Source organism: Cetorhinus maximus, chromosome 7 (genome assembly GCF_964194155.1).
Source record: "Cetorhinus maximus chromosome 7, sCetMax3.hap1.1, whole genome shotgun sequence".
NCBI lineage: Eukaryota > Metazoa > Chordata > Chondrichthyes > Lamniformes > Cetorhinidae > Cetorhinus > Cetorhinus maximus.
In genome coordinates, this window is record NC_135885.1 from 20151211 (window position 1) to 20178577 (window position 27367).

The window sequence follows — 27367 nt, forward strand, 5'->3', positions numbered from 1 at the left end:
TCACAGAATATCACTGGAACAGTCACAAACAAAATAAGTGAATTTTCAAATACAAGTCAATTGAATCATATATCACAACCATGATAGAACTTTACAAATCACACCTCAGTGGACAATTCTGGGCACCACAATCAGGTAAATCCTTAGAAAAGGTGTACAGGAAGTTTACCAGAGCGTTACCAGGGATGAGGGACTTCAGTTACGATCGGTTGGAAAAGTTAAGCAGACTGTTCACCTTGAGACACAGAAGGCTAAGAGGTGACCTTATGGAGATTTGAAAACATGATGAGCAGGTATGATCGAATAGGCAGAAAAAACAAACTATTCCCTCTGCTGAGTAGGTCAATAACTAAAGCTCATCGATTCAACATCATTGGCAAAAGATCTAGAAGGGAGGGGAGAAATTTTTTTTTCACACAATTGCTGGGATCGGGAATGTTCTATATGAAAAGGTGGTGGAAGCCGATTCCTGAAATCATTTTAAAAGGGAGTTGGACAGCTGCTCGAGGATGAGGGACTTACACAGTTATGAGCAAAAGGAGTGGATATTCAACTAAGTGCAACTGTTCTTTCAAAGTGACAGCACAGGCATGACTGGCCAAATGGCCTTATTCTGTGCTGTACTTTTCTATGATGCTATGTTACAAGATTGTCCTGATTGACTTAAGTCACCAGAGTGTTGTCGTTGCAGTTTATAACATTTCTAAACAACTGTAATCGTGCTAAAGCTCTGTGCATGCTACACATCTGTTATTATTTTTAAGATGTATGCGTAAGTCCAAAGCAGAGGATACCATTGTTCATGGCTGCTTTTATGTAAATGTTTTGTTCTTTATGGTGAGGGATGTTTGTGCTCTGGCATTTCCAATTAACTTATTAGCAGTAAAAATCCCTCTGCTCCGATAAAACACAATCTAGCAAATAGTACAACTCCTTCAACTCCACCTCAACCCTAACCCTTATAACGGCAATATGGTGGACTGAAATTCATTGATGGTTGGATTTGACCTTTGTTGAAAATGACTGGACATAAATTCTATGGTGCTGTGGCTGTTTTCAGGCACAAAACGAATGCCTACAGGGGGTGAGCTGGGCACACTCATTATGCACCAGTAGTGTGCTGCATGCTATAGGAAAAGAGGCAGCAAGGGCACACCCCAGCATCATGCTATACTAATACAGGACCCAAAGTCAGTTTGCGCCCCTATTTGTAAAACTGGGCTGCTCTGAACACAGCTGAAATTGTGGTCGACATATGGCCTAACTAGCAATCCTTAAAGGGAGCACTGGAGGCTGCCACCAAAAAGATGAATTTGCATTACCACATTTTTTAGAATATAATATGCTGCCCAAGTATAATACCCACCTGGCCGTTCATGAACAAAAAGTTTTATCACCGTGTATAATATGCACCTAGACTTTTGTAATACCAGAGCCAAAGTGTCATTATTCTTTTGGGGGTGGAGGGGAGGGTTGGAGCATGACAGAGCAGTTGCCAGTAATGGACATCAGTTGAGGCACACTGGAGGGGCCTGTTTGAGGGTGCTTCTCTGCTGGAAGATTCCTTCACTGGCTGCCTCATACATACCCAAACCAATGAGTATTAAAATAGTCATTCCATAAAAGCTTTTGGATGACATCCTACTGCTTATGAAGCTGGTTGAGTCCTTTGGTGGATTAATGCCTTGCAATCCTCAGAAGGTTTGCCTCAGAGGAGAACCCTCATCAAGCTGATCTTGAAGGAAAGGGACCGTCTAACCCGCTTTCGGGCAACCATTTCCTTGTGTAGCCTCCCTGTTTCTTTATGAGAGTTTCTATCCTTCTGACTTTATACAATCTCAGGCAGGGAACAGAGATGTGGCCACAGTTCCTCTGTGGCTCTAATATGAGGATCAACTGCATTCTCTGTGAGGCCCACTTACAGGCTGCAAGAAAAAAACTCACATTGGTTTGTTACCATGTACAATGTGCACCTTAACTTCTAAGTCCATTTTTTTTAGGGGAAAATGCATCTAATATTTGGGAAATTATGGTTAAAAAAATGCTGCCCTAAGTGTGAATCCAGAAGGTGCTGGTGTGTTCGTTGCCAACGAGCTGCCTGAGGATTTGCAGCATGTGTCCGTAACCTCATGGTCCCATTTAAAGGAGGCCTGAGGCCCAATATCAGGTGGGCCTTCAACCTACTGATTCTGACATAGGGAAAAGTGCTGGCCTGAACCAGCTTCTGGGACAGTGTGTTTTCCTTTGTTACTCAAACCTTCTGTCCTTCTTTTTATTCGGCCTTTAACATTATTGATTTACTTTTTGCCTTTTTATTTTGTTTGCAACCTTGCTGGGGTCCCACGTTCAACAACTTGTAAACTGGAGATCATCCAAACCCTGTTGCCTGTGTCCTTACTCACATTGAATCCACCCACCCGTCCACCCGAAATATGCTGAGTTGTTACAGGGTCACGGTGGCTTGAGAAATGTGATTGAGGCGATGAGCAGCTTCAGAATTGCAGACTGAATGATTTGAGAGTGTGAAATATAAAGCCTCTTCATAATCGCATATAATCCAAGAACTAAATAGCCTCTGCATAACTGCATGCTGTGGCTTGGCCAGCTGCCGCTATTACTCTTTTCCCTGTATTTTATTCATTAATTCCTTCTGACCTATTACCCCGAATTAATAGGTAAGATGGCTATCTTCCCAGCAGCTCTGAATTTCTGTATTTTTTTTAGATATGATCATGGAATGTGGGTATTGCTGGCTTGACCAGCATTTGTTGCCCATCCCTAATTGCCCTTGAGAAGGTGAAGGTTGGGTGAAACTTTGCTGTGTGATTTGAGCATGCAAACACAATGGATTTGTAATGAAATTTACTGCTCTCCATTTTCATGAAGAAGTTAATCTAGTTATTTTCAAGCCATTAAGATAGCAAAGAGTTTTCAGATGAACATGTTGAACATCTATACCTTAAAAGCAAACAGCATGAGTTCACTGCAGATGCAGTTTCCCTAGACACTCCGTTTCTCTAGCTTATCTTCTAAAGTGACATGTTTAAAAATTGCCCCCTCTGCACCACCCTCTATCCCGCACCAAGGCTTCTCTAAATCAGTCCGTGCAAGTTTTTAATCTTTGTTCAAATTCGTCCTGCCCACATTCTTCTTCCGTGCTATCTGGTTATTCTGTGCACATCAAAATAAAAGGAAGATTTGCATTTTTAAAGCACCTTTCATGGCCACAGGACATCCCAAAGCACTTTTCAGCCATTGAAGTGCTTTTGAAATGTAGTCATTATTGTGATGTAGGTTACACAACAGCCAATTTGTGCACAGCACGCTCCCACAAACAGCAATATTATTTTGACCAGGTAGCTTGTTTTCTGGTGTTCACTGAGGGATAAATATTGGCCAAGACACCAGGGATAACACCCCTGTTCTTCCTCAAACAATTGCCATGGGATCTTTTATGGCTACCTGCGAGGGCAGACGGGGACTCTGTTTAACATCTTGCCACTACAGTGTAGTGCTCCATCAGAGCTGCATTGGAATGTCAGCCTCAATTTTTGTGCTCAAGTCCTGGAGCTGGACTTGAACCCACAACTGTTTGACTTGGGGGAAATGTGCTACCAAAGGAGTCACAGCTGACAGAATGCTATATCAATACAGAAGCTGCAAAATATTTAATATCTGAAAATTAATATGTACCAATAAAGAACATGATTTTATTCCTAGAAAGCTTTCTCTCCCTAGCACATAGCTGATAAAAAAGGTGACATTTATAAAACATTGCTTGGTTGTCAGTTGCTGCAAATAGACTGAGGTCATGTTGAAAGACAGTTACAACATAGAGATCACACCTGTACCAATGGTAATGGGACTCCTGGGACCAACATGACCAGTAACCTATATAAAGAGGATAGATTCTATTTATAAACCACTCATGGCACTGGCCATAATTCACTCTCTGACATTGTGGTTTGTGACTTATAGGCGCAGGAAAATAAATCATACTTACTGAATCTTAATAACTTTGTAAAAGATGTTGAAACATAATTCAGTGAATACTTAAGGCAACATTAATTGAATTAGGAAGCAAAAACATAGCTTTAACAGTGCACTACATTCATTAATGGCTCTGTTCCATTGTAACTAGAGGCAATGCATAGAATTGTTACAGCACATAAGGCGGCCATTCAGTCCATCGTGTCTGCATCAGCTCTCCGAATGAGCAATTTGCTTGGTGTCATTCTCCTGCCCTCTCCCCGTAACTCTGCACATTCTTCCTCGTCAATTAACAGTCTAATTCCCTTTCACATGCTTGAATTGTCCAGGCCTCCAGCACACACTCTCAAATGCATTCCAGACCTGAACACCTTGCTGCGCGAAAAAGATTTTTCTCATGTCGCTTTTGCTTCTTTTGCTAATTACAAACCTGTGCCTCTCGTTCTCGATCCTTTCGCAAGCGGGAACAGTTTCTCCCTATCTACTCTGTCCAGGCCCCCTCATGATTTGAATATCTCCATTAAATCTCCTCTCAACCTTCTCTTCTCCAAGGAAAACAGTCCTAACTTCTCCAGTCTATCTTCATACCTATACTTCCTCGACCCTGGAAGCATTCTTGTGAAGCTTTTTTACACCTTCACATCCTTCCTAAAATGTGGCACCCAGCAATAAATGCAATACTCCAGCTGAGGCTGAACTAGTGTTTTATACAAGTTCAACATAAGCTCCTTGATCTTAGACCACCCTAGGGGCATAGAGTACATGTTTTATTAACTACCCCCTCAACCTGTCCTGTCATCTTCAATGGCTTATGCATATATACACCCAGCTCCCTCTGCTCCTGCACCCCCTTTTGAATTGTACCCTTTTGTTTTGTATTCTCGCTCTATGTTTTTTGTACCAAAATGAATCACTTTGCACTTCTCCTCATTGAACTTCACCCACCACCTGTCCACTCATTTCACCAACTTGTCCATGTCTTGTTGAGGTTCTACAATATCCTCCACACAGTTCACAATGCTTCCCAGTTTTTTATCATCTGTAAATTTTGAAATTGTGCTTTGTACACCAAGTTCTAAGCCATTACTACATATCAAGAAGAGCAAGAGTCCCAAAGCTGATCCCTGGGGAATGCCACTTCAAACCTTCCTCCTGACCGAAAAAGCATCCATTAACAATTACTCTGTTTGCTGTCACTCAGCCAATTTCATATCCCTGTTGCTACTTACAAGTATTAATTCCTCTTGGGATGCATCAAAGTGGATCAATTTCAGCAACAACTTGCATTTACATAGATCCTTGGCCTTTGACTGGAGCATTATAAAGCAAAATTTGACATTGAGCCACGTAAGGAGATATTAGGACAGATGATCAAAAGCTTGGTCAAAGAGGTAGGTTTTAAGGAAGGCCTTAAAGAAGGAAAGTGAGGTCGAGAGGTGTAGGGAGGGAATGCAAGAGCTTAGGGCCTCAGCAGCTGAGGCATAGTCACAAATTGGGCAGCAATTAAAATCAGTGATTCTCAGGGGGTCAGAATTAGAGGAGCACAGATATCTGAGGGTTGTAGGGCTGGAGGAGATTACAGGGATAAGGAGGGATGAGGCCATGGAGGGATTTGAAAACAAGAATAGGAGTTTTAGAATTGAAGTACTGTTTAACCAGGACCCAATGTAGGTTAATCAACACAGGAGCGATGGGTGATAGGTAATCACCCACAACCATAGCCAGGTTCTCAGCCTTGCCATAATGTAAGGCCTCAAGGCCTGAACTCCCTCTTCCTTTTCCCTCTACCTAGCACAACACTGCTGTTTTTTTTTAACCAGCTCATTTATTGACCAGTTTAACACCTCAATTGACTCTAGCATTGGATTTTTCACCCCTACCAAGTTACTCACTGTCTTCCATCCTCATTGCTTACCCTGATGCAATTCTTGCCTCTGCAATTTTCAGTTTGAGGGCTGGAGATTTGAGTGTATCTGATGCCTGACTGACTTGGGAAGGTTTTTGGAGTGACATCTCAAGCAATATTTGCCTCCTTCTCAGAGCCAAATCCTTTCCTCTAGGATCATCTTGGATGGTTATCATGTTCCCAAGCTCCCATGCTTCAAACAGCAATAATTGTCCAATACCTCCAGCCCTATGCCTTGACTCCATATCAGTATGTAGCTTCTTGTTCATTAGTACAGTATTTACAAGGCCTATTTCCTCTATAATATCTATCTTTTATTGCCCTGATCTCCTCAGCCAATTCCTGATTATTCAACTATCTTTTCTTTGCTTATTCTTGCTAACATAGCTTATTGTACAGTGGCTATTGTCTTCCCTTTCTAAACTGCTGGCATCACCCTCTGTTGAAAGGTCCCACCCTCTAGCATCTCCAACTAATGTCTCATATCTAATCACTCTATCCTTCAGTGCATCTCATCATCTATTCTGACCATAGATATAGGAGTCTACCTTGGAGTGTCAGTTATCATCAGGGAATGACCTCATGAATATAGGGAATATGACTAAGGGGTGCCTTGCAAATGCAGAAAAGATATGAAGGGTGGAACCTCAAGACGACTCTGGAGGTTAATGGGTAGGGATGGGAGGAAATGTCACCTCTGGAACCGTCTACCATTGAAATACTGCATGTCCTAATCGTGAATGAGCCAAAACATTCTTCAATTATATGTAACATTTAAACCATCTTCTTTTGCCCCTTCCAAAGATCTACCCTTCCCATCCAATCCTTCTATGCATTCATCTCCCTAATCCCCAGTGCCCAATTTGATCCTGGGCTGGGTCTCTAAATCTAAATGGTATCCGTCACCAAGGTTACTTCCTTCCATATCCATGGCATCACACACCTGCACCCTTAACTCACTCAGATCACTGCTATAAATGCTTAGCTGTGCTTTCATTATCTACAGATTCATCCTGCCCAGTCCCTTCCCCTTCAGCTTTCTGGGCTTCGCTCCATCTATCCAAACCTTTGGCACTCGCCTCCAGCCCCACTCACCTATCACTCCCATCTTCACTCAGTTCCATTGGGTCCCTATTCCAGTATGCCAAATTCAAAAGCCTCATTCGAATTTACAAATCCCTCATCCCACCATGCTTCTGCAACCTCCTCCAGCTCTTTGCCCCAACCAATGCTGTTTAATCCAAAAATTCCGGCCTCCTTTCCACCTGTGGGAAAAATTTTCCCCATTGGGGCAGAAGTGCGGGAGCGGGAGAGGGTGTGGGCAAGCGTGCCTGCGATCGGCGCCCCCAATTGGGGGGTATGCCGCCATTTTATGTGGGTGGGCCAATTAAGACCCACCCAGCATGACATCCGCCAGGAAGCACTATGCGTTCCCTGAGCGAGCAGGAGGGGATTCCCTCAGCCGGGAGTGTGCTCTTTCACGCATGCGCACGAAAGAGCGCACTGATCTCCCTGAGGCTAAGTGCTGCCTCAGGGAGATCGGCTCCAAATTAAAAATTGTTAAACAAATGACAGATAGATTTCCCTGACATGACCCCTCATGTGACACTGGCACACGAGTTGGGACATGTCCATAACTTTCATTGAAATCTTTATTAAATATTTAAATACTCTCATGAAACCTCATCCCGCCCATGGATGAGGTTTCATGCTTTGTCTTAAGCCCGCCAGGACTCCCGGCCTGCCCACCAACCTTAAGGTTGGGTGGGCAGGTCCATTAATGATGTTAGTTACTTTTTAAATGGCCTCAATAGGCTATGGACAGGTTGGCGGGCGCACAGCTGATTCAGCTGCACCCCCGCTGACCTGAGAGTAGAAATGATGCGGGGCGACGTCGGGAGTTCCACCTGACATCACCCCGCGTCATTTTACTCATCGGCAAGTGGGCCCCGCCCCTGCTCACTGACTGGAAGATCCTCCCCAATATGGCACAGCCTTTAGCTATGGTCTCCCAACCCTTTGGAACTCCCTCTATAAAACCTTCAATCTTGCTCTCAGCTTATAAACTGAAGAGATTTTTTTTTTTCCCTACACACAGCTTTGCGATTGTGATATTTGGAGAGAACTCTCTCTTTGAGTCAAGAATTAGATTCATATCCAGGTTATATCAACAAGACACTGCAGAGTGGGGTGGACACGATGGGCTGAATGGCCTCCTTCTGTGCTGTCAACGTCTATGTGACTGCCAGTCAAAACTATAGCTACTGATCAGAGTACCGAACAGGACTAGTTTTTAATCTTCTAAAAAGAAAGACTTGCATTTATATAGCGTCTTTCACAGGATGTCCCAAACAACTTTCTAGCCAATGAAGTACTTTTTGAAGTAATCACTCTTCTGACGTAGGCAACGCGGCATCCAATTTGCACGCAGTAAGCTCCCACAAGCAGGTGTGTGATAATAACCAGACAACCTGTTTTTATGATGTTGATTGAGGGTTAAAGATTGAGCGGGACCCTGGAGAGATTCCCCAGGTTCTTCTTCCAAACACGGCCATGGGGTCTTCTACGTCCACCTCTCAGCACTCTCTCAGTACTGCAATGAACATAAACTGAGGAATATTATTTATGTTGAAAAATTTCCTTAAATTTCCCCAATTACTCTTCGTTACATGTGTTGGACAATGTTTGTCAGGTGAAACTTGAGACTTCACTGAAGGAAGCATTTATAACAGGTGCGAGGAAGACATCTGGTGGTGACTAATGGGCATGGCACCTGCTCGTTCAGAGACAAAGAAAATCATGGGCAGGATTTTTAGGTCGGTGTGCAGGCGAGATCGATGGGCCCGGGAGCAGCCAGGGAACGGACCGCCACCTGCAATCAACCCCCCAACCACGATTTCACACTGGCCAGTGAGTTAACGGTGAGCCAGCATGAAACGCGCGCTGAAATGCTCAGCACTGCCAAGGTGGGGGCGGGAGGAGTGCGGGCACAGACGAGCGCTGAATGAAAGCTTCTTGAAGGCAGAGAGCTGCCTCAGGGAGCTAAAGACTTCGAAACAATTAAAGATTTTAAAATCTGGATAAAAATGTCCACACATCAGAATCAGTCACCTGAACATATACATGATAAATTCTGCCCATACGTTTTTTAAAAAATGTAATCACAGAAACCTCGTCCCACCCTTGGATGAGGTTTCATCAAAAATGCGAAGTCTGCCTAGCAGATTCGTCCACCTGGACCACACAAAATCAGGGACAACTGGAACCATAACTTTAATTGTCTTCTTAATTGTCAGTGGGTCCACTTCTGACACTCACGCGCGCCAACTGAAATATTGCCCGAGTGCAGGATGATGTCGGGGTGCCTGATTACACATGCGATCGGGGCAGGCCTGCACCCGCATGCCAACCTTAAATTTCTGCCCCACATCTGTGCGTAATCCCTGGATAGGCAAACATCCCTACCTTTGTAATGACAAAGTAGATGTTAACATCCTTTTATTAATTACAGTACTATGGAAGCACTTAAGGTTTAATTTGCAGCATTGGATTACATCTAAAAATCATCATTTTAGAATATAATCTGAAAACACTAGTTGCAAACACCTGAGCCAATTAGTTAACAAAGGCAATCGGATTTTATCTCACACAATTAGTCATGGTGACCCTAGTTGATAATGCAACAGCTGAAAATAGATCTAAACATGAACAATGTTTGGGAATAAACCTCATTGAAGCTAATTTTATTATTTTCTCCACACACACATATTCATATACTATATATATATATATGTGCACACACACATATATATACATATTTTATACACACACACATAATATTTATATTTACACCAGCATATAGAGATAATTAAAAGAACAATCTAAGAGCAATCCTAATCAGATTCAATCATGGTTTCAGACCTTGAACTTTGTCACTTTTATCCTCTTTAATAAAATTTAAAATTATTTGTAATAGTTTTTTTTATTCGTTCGTGGGATGAGGGTATTGCATTTATTACCCATCCCTAATTGCCCTCATTCAGAGGGCACTTAAAAGTCAACCACACTGCCTCCCTTAAAGGACATTAGTGAACCAGATTGGTAATGGTTTTGGAGTCAGCAGATTTTTATTGAATTCAAATTTCACCATCTGCTGTGGCGGGATCTGAACCCGGGCACCCCAGAGCATTACTCTGGGTCCCTACACTACTAGTCGAGCGACTATGCCAGCGCCTCTCCGTCCGGCCCAACGTAATACATCCATTTTAAATACTATTCAGAAAAATAAGTTGACAAAGATCATATGTTTTACCCTTGGCATGCGTTGCTTATACTGTGACATTTTCTTCCATATTGAGAATAGACAAGTTCCGCCAGTACTGCGAATCCAGTAGAAAACATTGAGTAATTACCTCATGGTGTAGAGCAGAGTGCCATCGTCCACCAGCCGGAGTAGTTTGTTGGGGGTGGTCATGTTGTGAGCTATCGATTTCTTGCCATTATGAAAGAAAGTATCCGGAGTCCAGATCTTACTCGCCAGCATGTTGTTGAGTGACAAGAGCTGCATGGGCCCTTTAAACTTCAGACGCTCGTCCTTCCAACTTTGACGGAAGAATACATCGATTGTGTACTCCTGTTAGGGATAAGGCAGTGGATTGGTGGGGTTACTGTTGAAAACGTGGGATCCCAGCCTCGCAGAAACATTCCTGGGAACTTACCATTTCCGTGTCCGAGACGGGGCCAAAGCTTGTTACGTAGATATCAGTCTTAACTTCAGTGATTCTTTCTGTAAAATATCATCCATAAAGGAAATAATCAACATCCTGTCCGCCCACCAAACTCCATCTTTAGCTTGTTGCCTTACATGGGTGCAAATGAGCTCAGAATTCCTACAAATACTTCAGGAATTAGTTTTTAAGCACACCGCTCTCTCCCTCTTAATATGAGAAAATGATGGACTTATTTTATTATGAACGTTGAACCTTCACGAACGTGTCAGTCCCGGCCCTTTGGTAAGAGTTATCCAATTAGCCCCACGTCCCTATTCTTTCCCCGGAGCCGTGGACATGCCTCTGGTTCCAATATACACCCAAATCATTTTTGAAAGCTATTCCTACCCGCCCCCTCTTCCAGTTTATGGCATTCCGCTGATGAAAGACACTTTAGTTCCCCAAATCGCGTTCTTTTGTTCAATTTACCTCGTAAAGGCTCAATTTGATTGTAATCTAGCCCTTTCACATAAACTGTTCCTAACATCCCCGGCCGATGCCCCAGCCCCGTACATTTGGACATTTGTACATTTACATCAACACCCGCACCATCAGATTCCAGAAAATTAAGCCCGGGACGGATCAGTGAACTCACCCCCTAGTCCCGGCCGAAGTCTGTTATCATATCCGTCCAGTAGCCCGTCCAAAATTCGAGTGAAGATGGTGATATTGTCGTTGGTGTGCTGTTTCGGCGCAGGGGTGACGCTCTGTGACAAACTGAGGGAACAGTTTTTTTTGCAAGCGAAAGATTAAACAAAAAAAGAAAAATCGGTGATTTATATTTTCCATTAACATGACAAAGTCTTGGCGGTTTAGTTGTGTACGTGGTTTGGTGGATCAATACAAAGCTATGACTCATTCCCAACGCGCTGGCTAATCCAGGAATGTACTGAACTAACTTTTTCCCCCGAGACCGATTTTTCGCATTCGGAGTTGAGCCATGACCGTAATTTATCGATTGCCCCCTTCCTCCAAGTTACCCCTACCTCAGTGCAGGAAGCTGGAATGTTTAATGGTATTGAACATTCCAGCAACAATTTCTTTCAGACCAAAAGGGTAACATGAACACGGTACATGGTCAGATGAGTAACACACTAATTATCTTGAAGTGTTTCAGAGGGGAGGAAATCAGAAAGACATGAAGCACTAACTGTTGAGTAAGCAACGCACATAAGCGCTGAATCTCAGCCCTTGGCTAGCTTGACAGCTGATAGTTGTATGCAATGGATGGGTACATTAATTGGAAAGAGAATCGGCTCTCATTGAAAGAACCCAAACGGCAGTTGAGTTCAGGTAGTCCAGGGGCAATGATCCTGGACAGGAACAACCTCTCCCTGACTTCATTATCCATTCCAGTGCAGACACAGAACATGAACGCATCCTGAGCTAGCTTCGATCATGCCTACCCGGCGCTGTTTCATGTCAAATCGATCATTACCAACTTGAGTCCCACTCTGGTCAAACTTCACAGCCGCCGGGAACTCCTGGAAACTTACCCTGGGCGCCAGTTTAGATTTGACACGAGCAGCAACCAGAGTGTGCTAAATCTGTACAATTTCCCACCGTCCATTTCCACAGCACGCTGGTTTCAAAATCCCAAACCTGGACCGAGGCTTGTCGGCTGCCTCCTGGATCCGACAGTGAAGCAGCACTCAATAAATCTGGTGATTAACAAACGCAGTGAATAAATGTGATCATTACCAACCGGCCCAGGAGCTGAACATATTACCTCGGTTTCATTCATTCGTTTCAAGGGGCGGGGGGAATATAAATCAAAGTCATCAATGTGGCACCTCATACAAAGATCCCCCCCCGGGTCAGATTACTGCAATAATACCGCCGATGTTAGAACATTTTTTTTTACTGCTTCCATTTCAGCAACTACCTTTCGGGTCATTGTTAGTTGTAGCAGGATTTGGGCCAACACAAGAGACTGGGAATACAATAAACCCAGGCTAATAGCGCTGTTTTTTTTTTCCAGCACCAGCATTCATTCATACATACATACATACAACAGATTTTAGAAAATTAAGTCATTCGATTAATTTGGACCTCTGCAATGAGAATGTCATTCAGGTTATTAATTTCAGAAAACCTTGCTTTGATTATGCTAGCCCCTCCCTCCAATCCTATCTTTCATATATATTCTGCTATCATATCTCAATGCACATAACAAATGAACGCCCTAGCTCTTTTCCAACAGTCAAGCGGCCCAAACATTAATGCGCTCCAACTTTAAATACCTTCAGACCGGGAGAACAATCACTTGGCGCTGTCCTTTCAGCACCACTGAGAGAGCGGCCAGGCTGCACTGAGAAGATCCTCCCTCCCCACACTCTGCACCCTTGGTAAATGGCGAGTTAGGCAGGCTGAGCTGGTTGGAGTGGGGCTGTGTGCCTGGCAGGAGAGGGGGGGGAGCGGTGAAGCTACATGCGGGCTGCGGCTCCTGCTGCTGCCGCTGCCGCCGCCCCGCCGGCACCGCTCTGAAGCCTGGGGCTGGTGGGGAGAGGGAGGAGGAGGAGCGCCTGCGCTCCAGGCGCTTGCACCCTCTCCGGGCATCGCCCAGCCAGCCAGCCAATCATCTTGCCCGCTCCTCTAGGGGGTGTACACTGGCATGGGCATTAAAGCAATTCAGTTGCCACATTAGAGGAGGGTGGGACGGACTGGGGTGAGGTCGAGTTTTGCGGCAGGGATTCACCTGAACAGTCTTTCAACTCTAACGCAACGAAGAAATGCAAACGGTCGACAAAAGAGGGGGGAACCAAACCTTGTTTTTGCACAGCACTGACGATGCCCTGTGAAGACCAGGAGTGGTACTTGGGAGTGTACTGGAGGGTAACACCTTCCTCTTAACGTGATCTTGATGGTCTGTAATTCGCAGATCAGGGCGGCTTACACAAAACTGGAGCCTCTGGAAATTCCTCTCCACAGAATCACAGAGTGGTTACAGCACAGAAGGAGGCCATTCGGCCCGTCCTGTCTGAGCTGGTTCTCCGTAGGTGCAACCTACCTAGTGCCACTCTCCCACCTTTTCCCCGTAGCCATGCCCATTCTTCATTTTCAGCTAATAATTCAGGAACTGCACAAGATGTGATTTTACAGGGTAAAACTGGAAGCAAGTCCAGTGCAGTAAATTCTGCCGATTGAAGTTTAGGGCAATTCAAGCCCAGGTATGATTACAGAAGGCTTGACGGGGACATGGAAGGAGAAAGGACTCAATTAAATTTTCGTTAATTCAATGCACATTTAACCAAGTGATGTACTTGGAAGGGCTCTAAAGAGCTATACAGGAGAAGCCAGAGCCGTAATGCTGGGACAGATTAGTTAGACTCTGGGACTGTGTATGGAGACTGGATTGTAGCATGTTCTAGGCGGGGAAAGGCTCTGCAAGATGTTTGATTCAGTGAGATTGTACACAATAGTATTATAGGCAGAGTTTTAAATAGTAGGGCGGGAGTCCGCATTTGTACAATAGCTAAATGGACAATTAGCGATGGAACCGACATCTTGAGTGTAGCACAGTGCAGTGGGGGAACTGTCTATAAAACAATACCGGGATCTTTACAAGTGTAAGATTCTGAATGGCGAGATTTAACTCTAAGATTATACACGCTGAGAGTATATGGGACGACAGTTCAAGACTGCTTAAGTTTGTGAAAGGTGGGACTGAGTGACCAGATTCGGCATTATGCTCGGGATCTCGAAAGTGAGGACCACTCTATAAAGCTAAGTCAGACTGTGGGAACCTATTCCGGGCTATAAGGAAAACGGTGTGGAGGTCTCTCCCAGCAGCAGTGAAATTCCTTAAGGAGGGTGAAATGAACAGGAAATTGTTCGATATCTCAGCTATCGTTCTGGGAGGGGAATGTGTTTTGTTTGCATTGAGAATGTATCATCCGAAGAAGACTATTGAATGTAAAGTGGAATTATCAGAGAGGGTCGACAGCAATAGATTCCGCTACAGATTGGACACTGGGGGTCTATAGAATTATGTAGAATTATTTGAAGACTGGATTCCATGATCATATAAATTCAAACTTAGACGGTTCTTATTATGGAATCTATAGGTTCTGCATAATGATCTTTGTCCATAACAAATAACTCATTCAACACGCCCTTTATTTTTTTTTCCCTCAAAATGGCTTGGATCAAAATTATTTTCATGCTCACCCAGCCCCCTCTCAAGCCCTATGTTTATTATTGCTATGCTTGTTAATTGGGTTCTCTAATTAGTTTGCTATCACCTCAAAGGCTTTGCGGGTTCTGCTCACTTCGCTCTGATTGGTTTTCCATATTAATTATCTCCGTTACTTACCCGGTTACCTGGTGACTCCGCTTACACTCATCAACCTTCTTCAGATAATACACCCCTGGTCTGCACACAGGCCTCGCTCAATCCACTCACATTGCATTACTGCACTTTGTTTTTCATTGCTAATATTGTCTGTGTGAGCACAGTTCTATGAGTGGTGTATCGATATCCTTTTTATTGTTGCAATCTGACCAATCTTCACGCGAATCTAAACAGGCGATTTCTTTTAGCAAAGCATTCTAGCCCATGGGACATAGTCTATGAACCCAATCGTGCCCTTATCCAATGTCCATGCACACTCGTAGTTTGCAGCGTGGGTCAGTGGACAGTGATCAAAATTGGGCCAATTTGGCCTTCCCTAACCTAGGGATACCGAGGCCAGAAGTAAGTTATACCCCAATGCCATTTTGGCTCATGTCAGACAAGGTGTCCAGGAATCAATTTTGGAAGTTATAGTCTGAAAGGCTTTCTTATGTACAAAATCCAAAAATAAATAGCTGTAAATCTGAAACAGAAATAGAAAATATCGAGAACACTCAGGTTAGTAAATACCGTGGAGAGAGCAGTTATGAGCGTGATCCATGTGAAGGGACATTCTGAAATGTTAACTTATCTGCTCTCTCCACGAGTGATGAGTGACTCATCGAGTATTACCAGCACATTTTGTTTTTGTCCCACCTATATGCTGTATTTAAGCACCGAGTCATTATGGAAGCTTAACTATTCAATATGTTACCCTCTCCTTGTCTTTCGGAGGCTGATGAAAAAAACCCACCCACATGCACAGAGTTAAGATCAGGCCTTACTTTCATCCCAGGTCATCAAATATGTAAATTTATGTCAATAATTCAACCATCTCTTGCCCTTTCCTGGTTCCATTGGCCGCCGTTCTCCTACTGATATTTTTGTCCATTATCTCCGCTTGTTAAAACTCACTCACAACACTGCCTCCTACAAGTTTGGCTCCCCTTTGATGTCAATATTCCTTTCCGCTCAACAAATCTCTTCAGAAAGTTCAGCTCCAGCTAATACTGCATGACAGCTTTTACATTTTGGAACAGCCATGATACAGGTCTCACATTCCTGGACTTGGTACAAGCAAAAAAGATTCCTTTTTTTAAAAAAAAAAGAGAATCCTCTTACTTTCGGCCTCCAGTGCCTCTGTCTCCACTCTGACCTTTGTTTCCTTTTGCTGGCTTATCCATAGCACTGTAAGCATTTTACTCTTTCGGTCCTCTTAGGCTCCAAGCAGGTGGATCAATACAAACCTATTGAATCCACACCAAATTGAAATGAACACTCGTGTCATTCCTCTTGCTCCCTCTCATTCTTTCCCAGAACTCAAAGATCTCATTGTCTTACTTGGTCTTAGCTTTGTATGACTAGCTACAGGCTATTCTATTAACATCATATATCTTGGCTTCACCTACCATTACTTCTTTATTTATCGCCTCCTGTTTAGCCTTTTAGCCTTTTGAACCTCAGTGCTATGCTGCAACTTGGGCCTTGGCATTTCACTAGCTTTCTGTTTGGACTTGTAGTACTGTACCGCATACAGTAGGATATGATTCAACTTTGCCTGGCACTTCCCTAGGATCACAAAATGATCACAGAATAGAAGGAGGCCATTCAGGTCATCATGTCTGTGCTGGCTCCCTGAAAGAGCAATTTATCTAGTGCCACTGCCCCACATTCACCCCATAGCCCTGCATTTTTTTTTCCTTTTCAGATAATGATCCAATTCCCTTTTGAAAGCCTCAGTAGGCCCTGCCTCCACCACACTCTCAGGCTGTACATTAACTAAAGAAAAAGGTTTCATATTGCCATTGCTTCGCTCGCCAATTACCTTAAATCTGTGCCCTCTGTCTTCTCAATCTTTCCACCAATGGGAACAGTTTCTCACCATCGACTCTGTCCAGACCCCTCATGATTTTGAATACCGCTATCAAATCTCCTCACAATCTTCTCTTCTCCAAAGAGAACAGTCCCAACTTCTCTAATCTTTCCACAGAACTGAAGTTCCTCATCCCAGGAACCATTCTCCTGAATCCTTCCTGCCTCATCTCTAATGCTTTCATATCCTTCTTCAAGCACGGTGCCCAGAACTCGATGCAATGCTCCAGTTGAGGCTGAACCAGTGTTTTATAGGGGTTTAACATAACTCCCTTGCTTTAGTACTCAATGTCCTATTGAGAAAGCCCGGGATACTGTATGCTTTATTAACCATTCTCTCAACCTGTCGAGCCACCTTCAATGATTTAAGCACATATACACCCAGGTCCCTCTGCTTCTGCACCCCCTTTAGAATTGTACCCTGTATTTTATATTGTCTCTCTGAGTTCTTCCTACTAAAATGAATCACTCCACACTTCTTTGGATTAAATTTCATCTGCCACTTGCCTGCCCATTCCAACAATCTTTCAACAGTATGTCCTTTTAAAGTTCTGCACTATTCTCCCCATGCTTCATAATATTTTCAAGCTTCGCATCATCCTCAAAATTTGAAATGTTGCCCTGCACACCAAGGTCTAGTCATTCGTGTATGGCAGGAAGAGCAGGGGTCCGAATGCCAACATAAACCTTCCTCCAGTTTGAAAAAACAACTGTTCACTACTCTTTGTTTCCTGTCACTCAGCCAATTTCTTATACCTGCTGCTACTGTCCCTTTTATTCCAAGGGTTCTAACTTTGCCCATAAGTCTGTTGTGGGACACTTTATCAGATGCCTGGATTTGTTGGAAGTGGAATTTGTAAATGCTGGATTTAGATTCCGCCTTTACATGTATTCTAAACTGATTGATAATTGATCTATTGGACTGGGGACTTACATCTCTCGACCTGGTCATAGTGAGTTGGATTCTCCAGGATATAATGGAGACATGTGGAGGGCCGCAAAGACTGAACATTGGAACCATCCCGAATAAACACACGAGGTTGGGTTCCAGGAATTCCTAATGCCCCTTTTTTATTAGTTATGTGTGAGGTAGGGCTTGGAGCTCTGTTGCTTCATCGTAGCGTAAAGAGCTGACAACGGATTGGGAAATGGAAGAATCTATCTTCACCAAATTTTGGTAAAGCAATTAATGTAAAAGTCACATTGGATAGTCTTTCCGACTAGAAGTCACGGCAAAGGTGTTAATTTGGCAGAATGAATACTCTCACTTTAGCCAGACGTTTGTACGAGTATGGAACAATGTTTCACATTTTGCTGTTATATCAGTCATATCAAGGTGTCTCCTGAGGCTGTTCACTTTTCTGAGGGTTAAGTCAATCTTATTGATTGTCCAGAATTTGTCATCAACTGTTGTCTTCAACTGTTTCCCATCATGTTCCATTAAAAAACAACCCAGAAATCAGTTATTGTTGTGGCATATCTGTTAACATTTTATGCCAAATTATAAATTGCAAGAAGCCAGGGACCCGATCTATCATTATTATTTTTTTCTCTGGATTTCAGTAACTAACAAGGATTGTTACTGTTGTACTTCGTTTCACATCGATATCTAAACATCATGTGTAAATGATAAACGGAGCGATTTACATTGTGGACAGGTATTTTTTTGACCAGGATTAGGGTCAGTTCACTTGCTTTGAAATTCTCACACACCAGCCAAAAAAAAAAAGAGCTCGTTGTCATTGTTTAACCAATTCGGGTTCTGGTCTGGACCTCGTTACGCGGTGGAAACCCACACCGAGCAGCGATTACATTCCTTGTTCATAGGTCAGAGTCCCAAGACCGGCAAGATGTTTTTTCCTCTACTTCCTGACGTTGACCATATTCCTGAGTGGCGTCCCGTTGCACGCACAACAGCCAACAACATGGAATTCATAACGAAAGTTTGTCCTTTTCTCTACCTACCCTCACTTTTAAGAGATTGATTTTACAATGATGTTGGTTCCCATTATTGCCATTAGAGGGAGCGCTAAGTCTTTGTATTAGAATTACGAAAACCCTTGGCTTTCAGACAAGAACACATTAACAGTTTCAGGCTTGACTTGAAATAAATGATGCTTGACAGCAAAATGCCGGGTAACAGCAGCGACGCCACTTAATTCTGCGTTAATGCGCGCTGATGGCAACAGCCCTCATTCTAAACAATTACAATCATTAAGAAAGGCGTCCCAAGGTACTTCTTAATTTTAATGGCATTTCGAATACTTTATTTTCGTATTTTTTTCTGATTAATTCATGGGATGTGGGCTTCCCTGGCTGGGCCAGCATTTATGGCCCAGCCCTAGTTGCCCTTGAGAAGGTGATGGTGAGCTGCCTTCTTGAACCGCTGCAGTCCGTGTGTTGTAGAGAGGTGCTGTTAGAGAGGGAGTTCCAGGAGTTTGACCCAGCATACACCAAAACAGTTAATGAAAATATGTTCTCCTTAACATCCTGCTGAAAAAGATTGTTTATCGACCTTTCTGCTGTCAACAGCAGCTTTTAAATGAGGCCAACTTCGCTGATTTTACTTGGGAAAACACATTGTTTCTTGCATGTGGAATGATTTGAACGTTAATGTGCCACTGTGCACACTGGCCCACATAATGGAAATCTGCAATTTATAGATCGCCCCGCATTACACATAAACTGATATCTTGTATTACATTACATCCTTTACTAACTATGCCAGCGGATGCCCTTGCAGAATGGTTGACTGGCTGTCCACTTCTTAGTTATGTCAGACAGTGCCTGGCGGTTCAGAGAGTGTCAATCCCTCCTTTGGTCGGGTTCATGTTTATCTCCGGGCAGGGAGTACAGAGTATCACACCAAATAATGGTTATTGTGAATAGCTTACCATGTCCTTCATTTTCCAACTGTGGTGTTTAATGTCGTTGTGAACATTTCAGTCCATTGATAATTAACCTTCTTTGTCTCGGGCGAGATGCTGATTTGGCCAAATTACTGGCTTTGTAACAGGGCATGACCATAATGTTGGAGCATGGCTTCGTGCGATTGTGCCAAGATGCTAAAACGCAATGAGGATTTTTTTTTTCCCGATTTATTACATTGTTGTGGTTTTTTAAGCAGGCGACTTTCCTGGATTCAGCGTCACGAGATTAAGCGCCTCTTTAAAATTCAATTCAGCAGCGGCGCCTGACCTCTCTGCCTACCTGCCTCAATGCCTTGGGTGGGGCTGGAGGTAGAGGGAGGGATTAGCTAGCTGCCGCGTCTCGGAGTTTGTGTGACCCAGACTTGCCGTGTTTTCACAGGGGCTCGGGAGCCAAAACAACAGGTACCGTGCTTAAAAGCACATAAGACCTCCAACCGTGCTCAGGTAGATGAAGTATTGAACCATGTCATCAGTGGCCACTATGGCTGACTGTTATAAAAATAAACCACACACCCGCAATGCTTCTCTCATGCTTGTAAGATCACAAAATAATTGACTTTTGCTTGGTTGCTTGAGTATTTTGTACTTATGATCTGACAACCAAAATGATATTACCTCCAGAAATCATTTACTTAGCATCAATGGACATTGTCCCTGATAATCAGATGCATTCTCCCCTTCTAACCACAGATTCCAAGTATTTTCCAGCTCCAACACTACTTATCTGTTAGTCTCATATTGAAGTTCTTCTGTCTATTTCTTACAAGCAGTAAGAATATATTTTTTATTTGTTCATGGGGTGTGGGCATCACTGACTAGGCCAGCATTTATTGCCCATCCCCTAATGCCCAGAGGGCACTTAAGAGTCAACCACATTGCTGTGGGTCTGGAGTCAGGTGTAGGCCAGACCAGATAAGGACAGCAGATTTCCTTCCCTAAAGGGCATTAGTGAGACAAATGGGTTTTTAACAACAATGGTTTCATGTGGTCATCCATTAGACTTTTAATTCCAGATTTTTATTGGATTCAAATGTCACCATCTGCCACGGTGGGATTCAAACCCAGGTCCCTAGAGTTTTACCCTGGGTCTCTGGAATACTAGCCCAGTGACAATACCACAATGCCACCACCTCCCCGATGGGCTTTACAGATTCATGGTTTGAGCTGCCCATTACATCCACATGTGAAAACACCATTTGGGCTTAACTACAAAATGATGTTATGAGGTATTCTACCCAGTCCCTTTGTTCCACTGGGTAGTAATTCTTTAGCCCACAAAAATCCATCCGCCTCATTTCGCAGTTTAAAATTTAATATCAGACCGGACTGAACAAAATTACCTGTACAAAATTACAAGGTTCACTTACCTGGCTCACTGCCTTTTTCTATAATTACAAAAGTGTGTAGTTCCAGTTTTCATCTTGAGTGCATTCTTTCCTCTTTTCCTCAAATTTATAGTGAGCTTTTATCTGTTGCTACTGCATCTCTTGGCACCCTCTGCCTTGGATCCTTACTGATGGTTCTTCTTGCAGCCTCCAGTTTGCAATGTTTCCTTACCAATCTGTGGTTTTAATGCGTTGAAGGAACATATGTTTATTTTTTCTCCTCTGCAGCCAAAAAGCAGCACTAATCCTTTGCCTTCAGCTTTCAGAGGCCCTGCCGCCATCCTAAAAATACTGCACCTCGTTGCCGTTCCATTTCCTTTAAATTTAAAACACAAGATTAGCCTTTATGTCTGAATGTTAATGAATTTCTCCAAAGCATTGTTAAACTTTTCCATTCGTACATCAGCTATTTGCCTTGGGTTCAGTGAGACCAGCCATTCCCTAAATTAAACATAATCTATCTTAGGAAGGCAGGTGATTTTATCTGCAAAATTTGTAGGTAAATGTAAAGAGGATCAGGACTGGGAGCTAAATATCCAAGGATAATCATCCTATCGAAAAGATAGGCAGGTTGGCAGAGGGGGTGGGGTTGCTTTGTTAGTAAGAAATGAAATTAAATCGATAGCAAGAAATGACGTAGGGTCAGATGATGTAGAATCTGTGTGGGTAGAGTTGAGGAACCGCAAAGGTTAAAAAACCATAATGGGAGTTATGTACAGGCCTCCGAACAGTAGTCAGGATGTGGGGCACAAGATACACCAGGAGATAGAAAAGGCGTGTAAGAAAGGCAAGGTTACAGTGATCATGGGGGATTTCAATATGCAGGTAGACTGGGAAAATCAGGCTGGTAGTGGATCCCAGGAAAAGGAATTTGTAGAATGTCTACGAGATGGCTTTTTGGAGCAGCTTGTGGTGGAGCCCACTAGGGAACAGGCAATTCTAGATTTAGTGATGTGTAATGAGGCAGATTTGATAAGGGAGCTCAAGGTGAAGGAACCCTTAGGAGGAAGTGACCATAATATGATAGAATTTACCCTGCAATTTGAAAGGAAAAAGCTGGAATCAGATGTAACGGTATTACAGTTGAATAAAGGCAACTACAGAGGCATGAGGGAGGAGCTGGCCAGAATTGACTGGGAGATGAGCCAAGCAGGAAAGACAGTGGAACAGCAATGGCAGGAGTTTCTGGGAGTAATTTGGGAGACACAGCAAAAATTCATCCCTAGGAAGAAGAAGCATACTAAAGGGAGGACGAGGCAACCATGGCTGACAAGGGAAGTCAGGGACAGCATAAAAGCTAAAGAGAAAGCATACAATGCGGCAAAGAGCAATGGGAAACCAGGGGATTGGGAAGCCTACAAAGACTAACAGAGGACAACTAAAAAAGAAATAAGGAGGAGAAGATTAAATATGAGGGTAAACTGGCCAGTAATATAAAATAAGATTGCAAGAGTGTTTTTAGATATATAAAGGGTAAGAGAGAGGCAAAAGTAGACATTGGGCCGCTGGAAAATGACGCTGGAGAAGTAATAGTGGGGAACAAAGAAATGGCGGAGGAACTGAATAGGTACTTTGCGTCAGTCTTCACGGTGGAAGACACGAGTAACATCCCCAAAGTTCAAGAGTGTCGGGGGGCAGAGGTGAGTATGGTGGCCATTACCAAGGAGAAGGTACTAGGAAAACTGAAAGGTCTGAAGGTGGATAAATCACCTGGGCCAGATGGATTACATCCCAGAGTTCTGAAGGAGATAGCTGAAGAGACGGTGGAGGCATTAGTGGTGATCTTTCAGGAGTCACTGGAGTCAGGGAGGGTCCCAGAGGATTGCAAAATCGCTAATGTAACCCCCCTGTTTAAGAAGGGAGTGAGGCAAAAGACAGGAAATTACAGGCCAATTAGCCTGACCTCGGTCGTTGGTAAGATTTTAGAGTCCATTATTAAGGATGAGATTTCAGAATACTTGGAAGTGCATGGTAAAATCGGGCAAAGTCAGCATGGTTTCATCAAGGGGAAGTCTTGCCTGACAAATCTGTTAGAATTCTTTGAGGAGGTAACGAGTAGGCTAGACAAAGGAGAGCCAATGGATGTTATCTACTTGGACTTCCAGAAGGCCTTTGACAAGGTGCCGCACAGGAGGCTGCTCAGTAAGTTAAGAGCCCATGGTGTTAGAGGCAAGGTACTAGCATGGATAGAAGATTGGCTGTCTGGCAGGAGGCAGAGAGTGGGGATAAGGGGGTCCTTCTCAGGATGGCGGCCGGTGACTAGTGGAGTTCCGCAGGGGTCAGTGTTGGGACCACAACTTTTCACTTTATACATTAATGATCTAGATGAAGGAACTGAAGGCATCCTGACAAAGTTTGCAGATGATACAAAGATAGGTGGAGGGACAGGTAGTATTGAGGAGGCGGGGAGGCTGCAGAAGGATTTGGACAAGTTAGGAGAATGGGCAAAGAAGTGGCAGATGGAATATAACGTGGGGAAGTGTGAGGTTATGCACTTTGGTAGGAAGAATAGAGGCAAAAACTATTTTCTAAATGGGGAGAGAATTCAGAAATCTGGAGTGCAAAGGGACTTGGGAGTCCTAGTGCAGGATTCTCTTGAGGTTAACTTGCAGGTTGAGTCAGTAGTTAGGAAGGCAAATGCAATGTTGGGATTTATTTCGAGAGGACTAGAATATAAAAGCAGGGATGTGCTGTTGAGGCTTTATAAGGCTCTGGTCAGACTACACTTAGAATATTGTGAGCAATTTTGGGCCCCCATACTTCAGGAAGGATGTTCTGGCCCTGGAGAGGGTCCAGAGGAGGTACACGAGAACGATCCCAGGAATGAAAGGCTTAACATATGAGGAACGTTTGAGGACTCTGGGTCTATACTCGATGGAGTTTAGAAGGTTGAGGGGGGATCTGGTTTAAACTTACAGAATACTGAAAGGCCTGGATAGAGTGGACGTGGGGAAGATGTTTCCATTAGTAGGAGAGACTAGGACCCGAGGGCACAGCCTCAGAGTAAAGGGAAGACCTTTTAGAACAGAGATGAGGAGAAACTTCTTTAGCCAGAGAGTGGTGAATCCATGGAATTCATTGCCACAGAAGGCTGTGGAGGCCAGGTTATTGAGTGTATTTAAGAGCGAGATAGATAGGTTCTTGATTGGTAAGGGGATCAAAGCTTACAGGGAGAAGGCAGGAGAATGGGGTTGAGAAACCTATCAGCCATGATTGAATGGCGGAGCAGACTCGATGGGCTGAATGGCCTAATTTCTGCTCCTATGTCTTATGGTCTTATGGAGATGGAGGTGGCGAGGTGGCGGAGGGAGGCTGGCTGGTGGGACATTACAAGGCAGGAATTATTCTCACTGTGCTAGCTGGCTGGACTATATCACTTAACATCAGATGCTCTCTTTGTCCACAGTAGTCAGATAAATATACATTTTATAAGGCCATTATTTGCAGAGGCAAATATATGTAGAACAGGTGACTGAATAGTAATTGTTACAAATATCATGTTTTTGCTGCTTTGTTCAAAATGCTAAAAACAGCAACACTAGTCCTAAACATTAAACCAATCCTTAAAATATGATAGTACCATGCAACATATAGTTCCAAATTCCCTTGACGCTAACCCAGAATAAAGAGACTTTAAAGCCATATTTCTTATGACTGCATTTAGACAGTCAGCTCATGGTCCAAAGCAAGGTCTGCCACACAAGCCCAGCCACCAAATAAGTGTATATTGGAAATGGCCCCACAAAATGGTTATAGCTGAATGGAATTGCTTGACTTATTGATCAGTTCCAAAACACACTGCATGATCTGTTGGATGAATCTTGCTCCAAGAACAATGGTACTAATCAATCCACACAAGTGGAGGCCCCCAGTGTACCAGGCTAATGTACCTTCTCTGCACCACAAATAAGCATCCAACACTAACCAAGTTACAGCAAGAAAGAATCCCACAAAGCATCCATCATAGAGAAAAATACACTTTTTGTGACATTGAATGTGAGGCATTGGGACCTAGTCTGTGTGACTCCTAATGGACTCAATGAGAGTTGAGGCAGCTATTGATTTCCTTGCCACTACGGCTGAAATCATAAAGAAACTGAAGCTGGTGCCTATTAGCCACTTATCCACTATGCAGGACCCCATTAAGGTTGGTGAAAGGAGAAAGAGATCTGTTAAGCGAAAGCAGTGGGTCTTTAATGCAGTGCTTGAAGTTTCTTAGGGGCAGTTGATAATTTACTTCTACAGCAGCTATGTCATAAGGCTTAAGGGCTCAGAGTCGGAAAGTCATGGATTCAAGCCCCACTTCAAGTCTTGAGCACTGAACTAAATCCTAAAATAAGATTAGTTTTGAAATGATTGCAGGACATCTATTAATTTTAGTATTTACTGAGCATTTTATTGATTAATAATCAGCTGTGTATTAGTACTCAATAAACATTTAACACTTACATTATGTTCATTAATCATGTAGTGTGGACATTTCAATACACCTATTGCCAATGCAGCATTCTTGATCACTGGCATGACATGTGTAACCAGCAGGAATAATGGACCCAAAAAAGGAACGTAAGGGAATTTTTCCTGATCTGATGCTCCTGACGCATGCAGGGAGTCATTTCAGGGAATTACATATCTCCAGCCTGTGATTTTCCATCTGCTTATTTACTGGGGGAAAAATCATGGGCTGGGCTTGCGTAATCTCCTAGTATGAGCTCCTGGCATGTAACAAGAGTACAATAGTGGAAAGTCTCCTGTATAATTACCTCACACACTCACTGTCTCACTAATAAAAAACTTCTGTATCTATAGGAAGTATTGTGAAGTACTTAGATCTCTTCACAACCTAACCAAATTCTGGAGCCTGACTCTTACCTCCCAGTAGTAATGAAATGGGAAATTTGTTTTAATACTAATGCTGGAAGTATCAAAAATAATGGGTGGATCTTCCAACTTGCCAAAGCCCAATTTAACTTCCAAAAATTAGCACTGAGGCATTGAAAGTCAGGTCTCAATTTCGCACATCTGTTTTGTGCATAGTATTTTGAATCAAGGCTTCTTTTAGGTGTCCAGCCCACTTGCCTGAAATTGGTAGACACATATTTACATATATTTATTATGGTTATAGGCTAATTTATGGCCCCATAAACCTTTTTCAACAGTTTAGTGACCTACTCTCTAATTCTGAATTAGGTGTACAAATCACAGATGGAAACAGCCTACAGTTACTCTTTCTAGAGACACTTAATGGGAGAGTCGCTGATCTCAAGTAAATGACCGGTTAGCTTGTTTGGACTGTTAGAGTGCTACTTTTGAGCTTTTTAGAATTTTGCCTGCTGGAACATGTTAAACTAACCTGGTTAGTCAGCAGGGTTGTTTTGATCAAAAGCTTTTGACAAGGTTATGATTGATTGTATGTCAGCCATGGCTCAGTTGGTAGCATATTGCCTCTGAGTCACAATGTCCTAGGTTCAAATTCCTCTCCAGGGCTTAAGCACAAAAAATTGAGGCTGGCACTTCAGCGCAGTACTGACAGAGCTCTGTACTGTCAGAGATGCCATCTTTCACATGAGATATTAAACTGAGACTCCAACTGTCTGGTCAGGTGGATGTAAAAGATTCTATGGCACTATTTTGAAGAAGAGCAAGGGAGTTATCCTCAGTGCCCTGGCCAATATTTACCCCACAGTCAACATCACAGAAGAAACAAATGATTTGATCATTGTCATACTGTTGTTTGTGGGAGTTTGCTGCCACGTTTTCTACATTACAACAATGACTACACTTCAAATGCACTTTATTGGCTGTAAATCATGTTGAGATTTGTGGAAAGCACTGTATAAATACAAGTGTTTCTTTTTTCTTTCCTTACATGGGTTTACTGCTTACACTATCAATGTGGCTGGAAGACGCACATAGGATCAGGAGTAGGCCATTTAGCCCCTCAAGGCTGTTCTACCGTTCAATGAGACTATGGCTGATCTGCTTCCTAATTCCAGAGGAGGAGAAGGAATCACAGAATCACAGAATTGCTATGGTGTAGAAGGAGGCCATTTGGCCAAATGTGTCTGCACCGGCTCTCTGAGCATTTTAACTTTGTGCCCAATCTCTTGCCTTTTCCCCATAACCCTGCACCATTGTTTCTATTTAGATAATCATCCATTGTCCTCTTGAATGCCTCAATT

At 43.2% G+C, this 27367-nt stretch overlaps 2 protein-coding genes across 2 annotated transcripts in view; one reads left to right on the forward strand and one right to left on the reverse strand.

Annotated features, from left to right (window-relative positions):
- Positions 1-12235, reverse strand: part of gabra5 (gamma-aminobutyric acid type A receptor subunit alpha5) — a 92014-nt gene extending 79779 nt beyond the window's left edge. The window contains exons 1-4 of the mRNA XM_078546117.1: positions 12162-12235; positions 11261-11382; positions 10615-10682; positions 10309-10529 (exon numbers count right to left, since the gene is read on the reverse strand). Of these exons, the coding sequence (XP_078402243.1) occupies positions 10309-10529; positions 10615-10682; positions 11261-11382; positions 12162-12235 (485 nt within the window). The remainder of the gene's footprint in view (positions 1-10308; positions 10530-10614; positions 10683-11260; positions 11383-12161) is intronic.
- Positions 1-27367, forward strand: part of gabrb3 (gamma-aminobutyric acid type A receptor subunit beta3) — a 504935-nt gene that overhangs the window by 49168 nt on the left and 428400 nt on the right. The window lies entirely within an intron of this gene.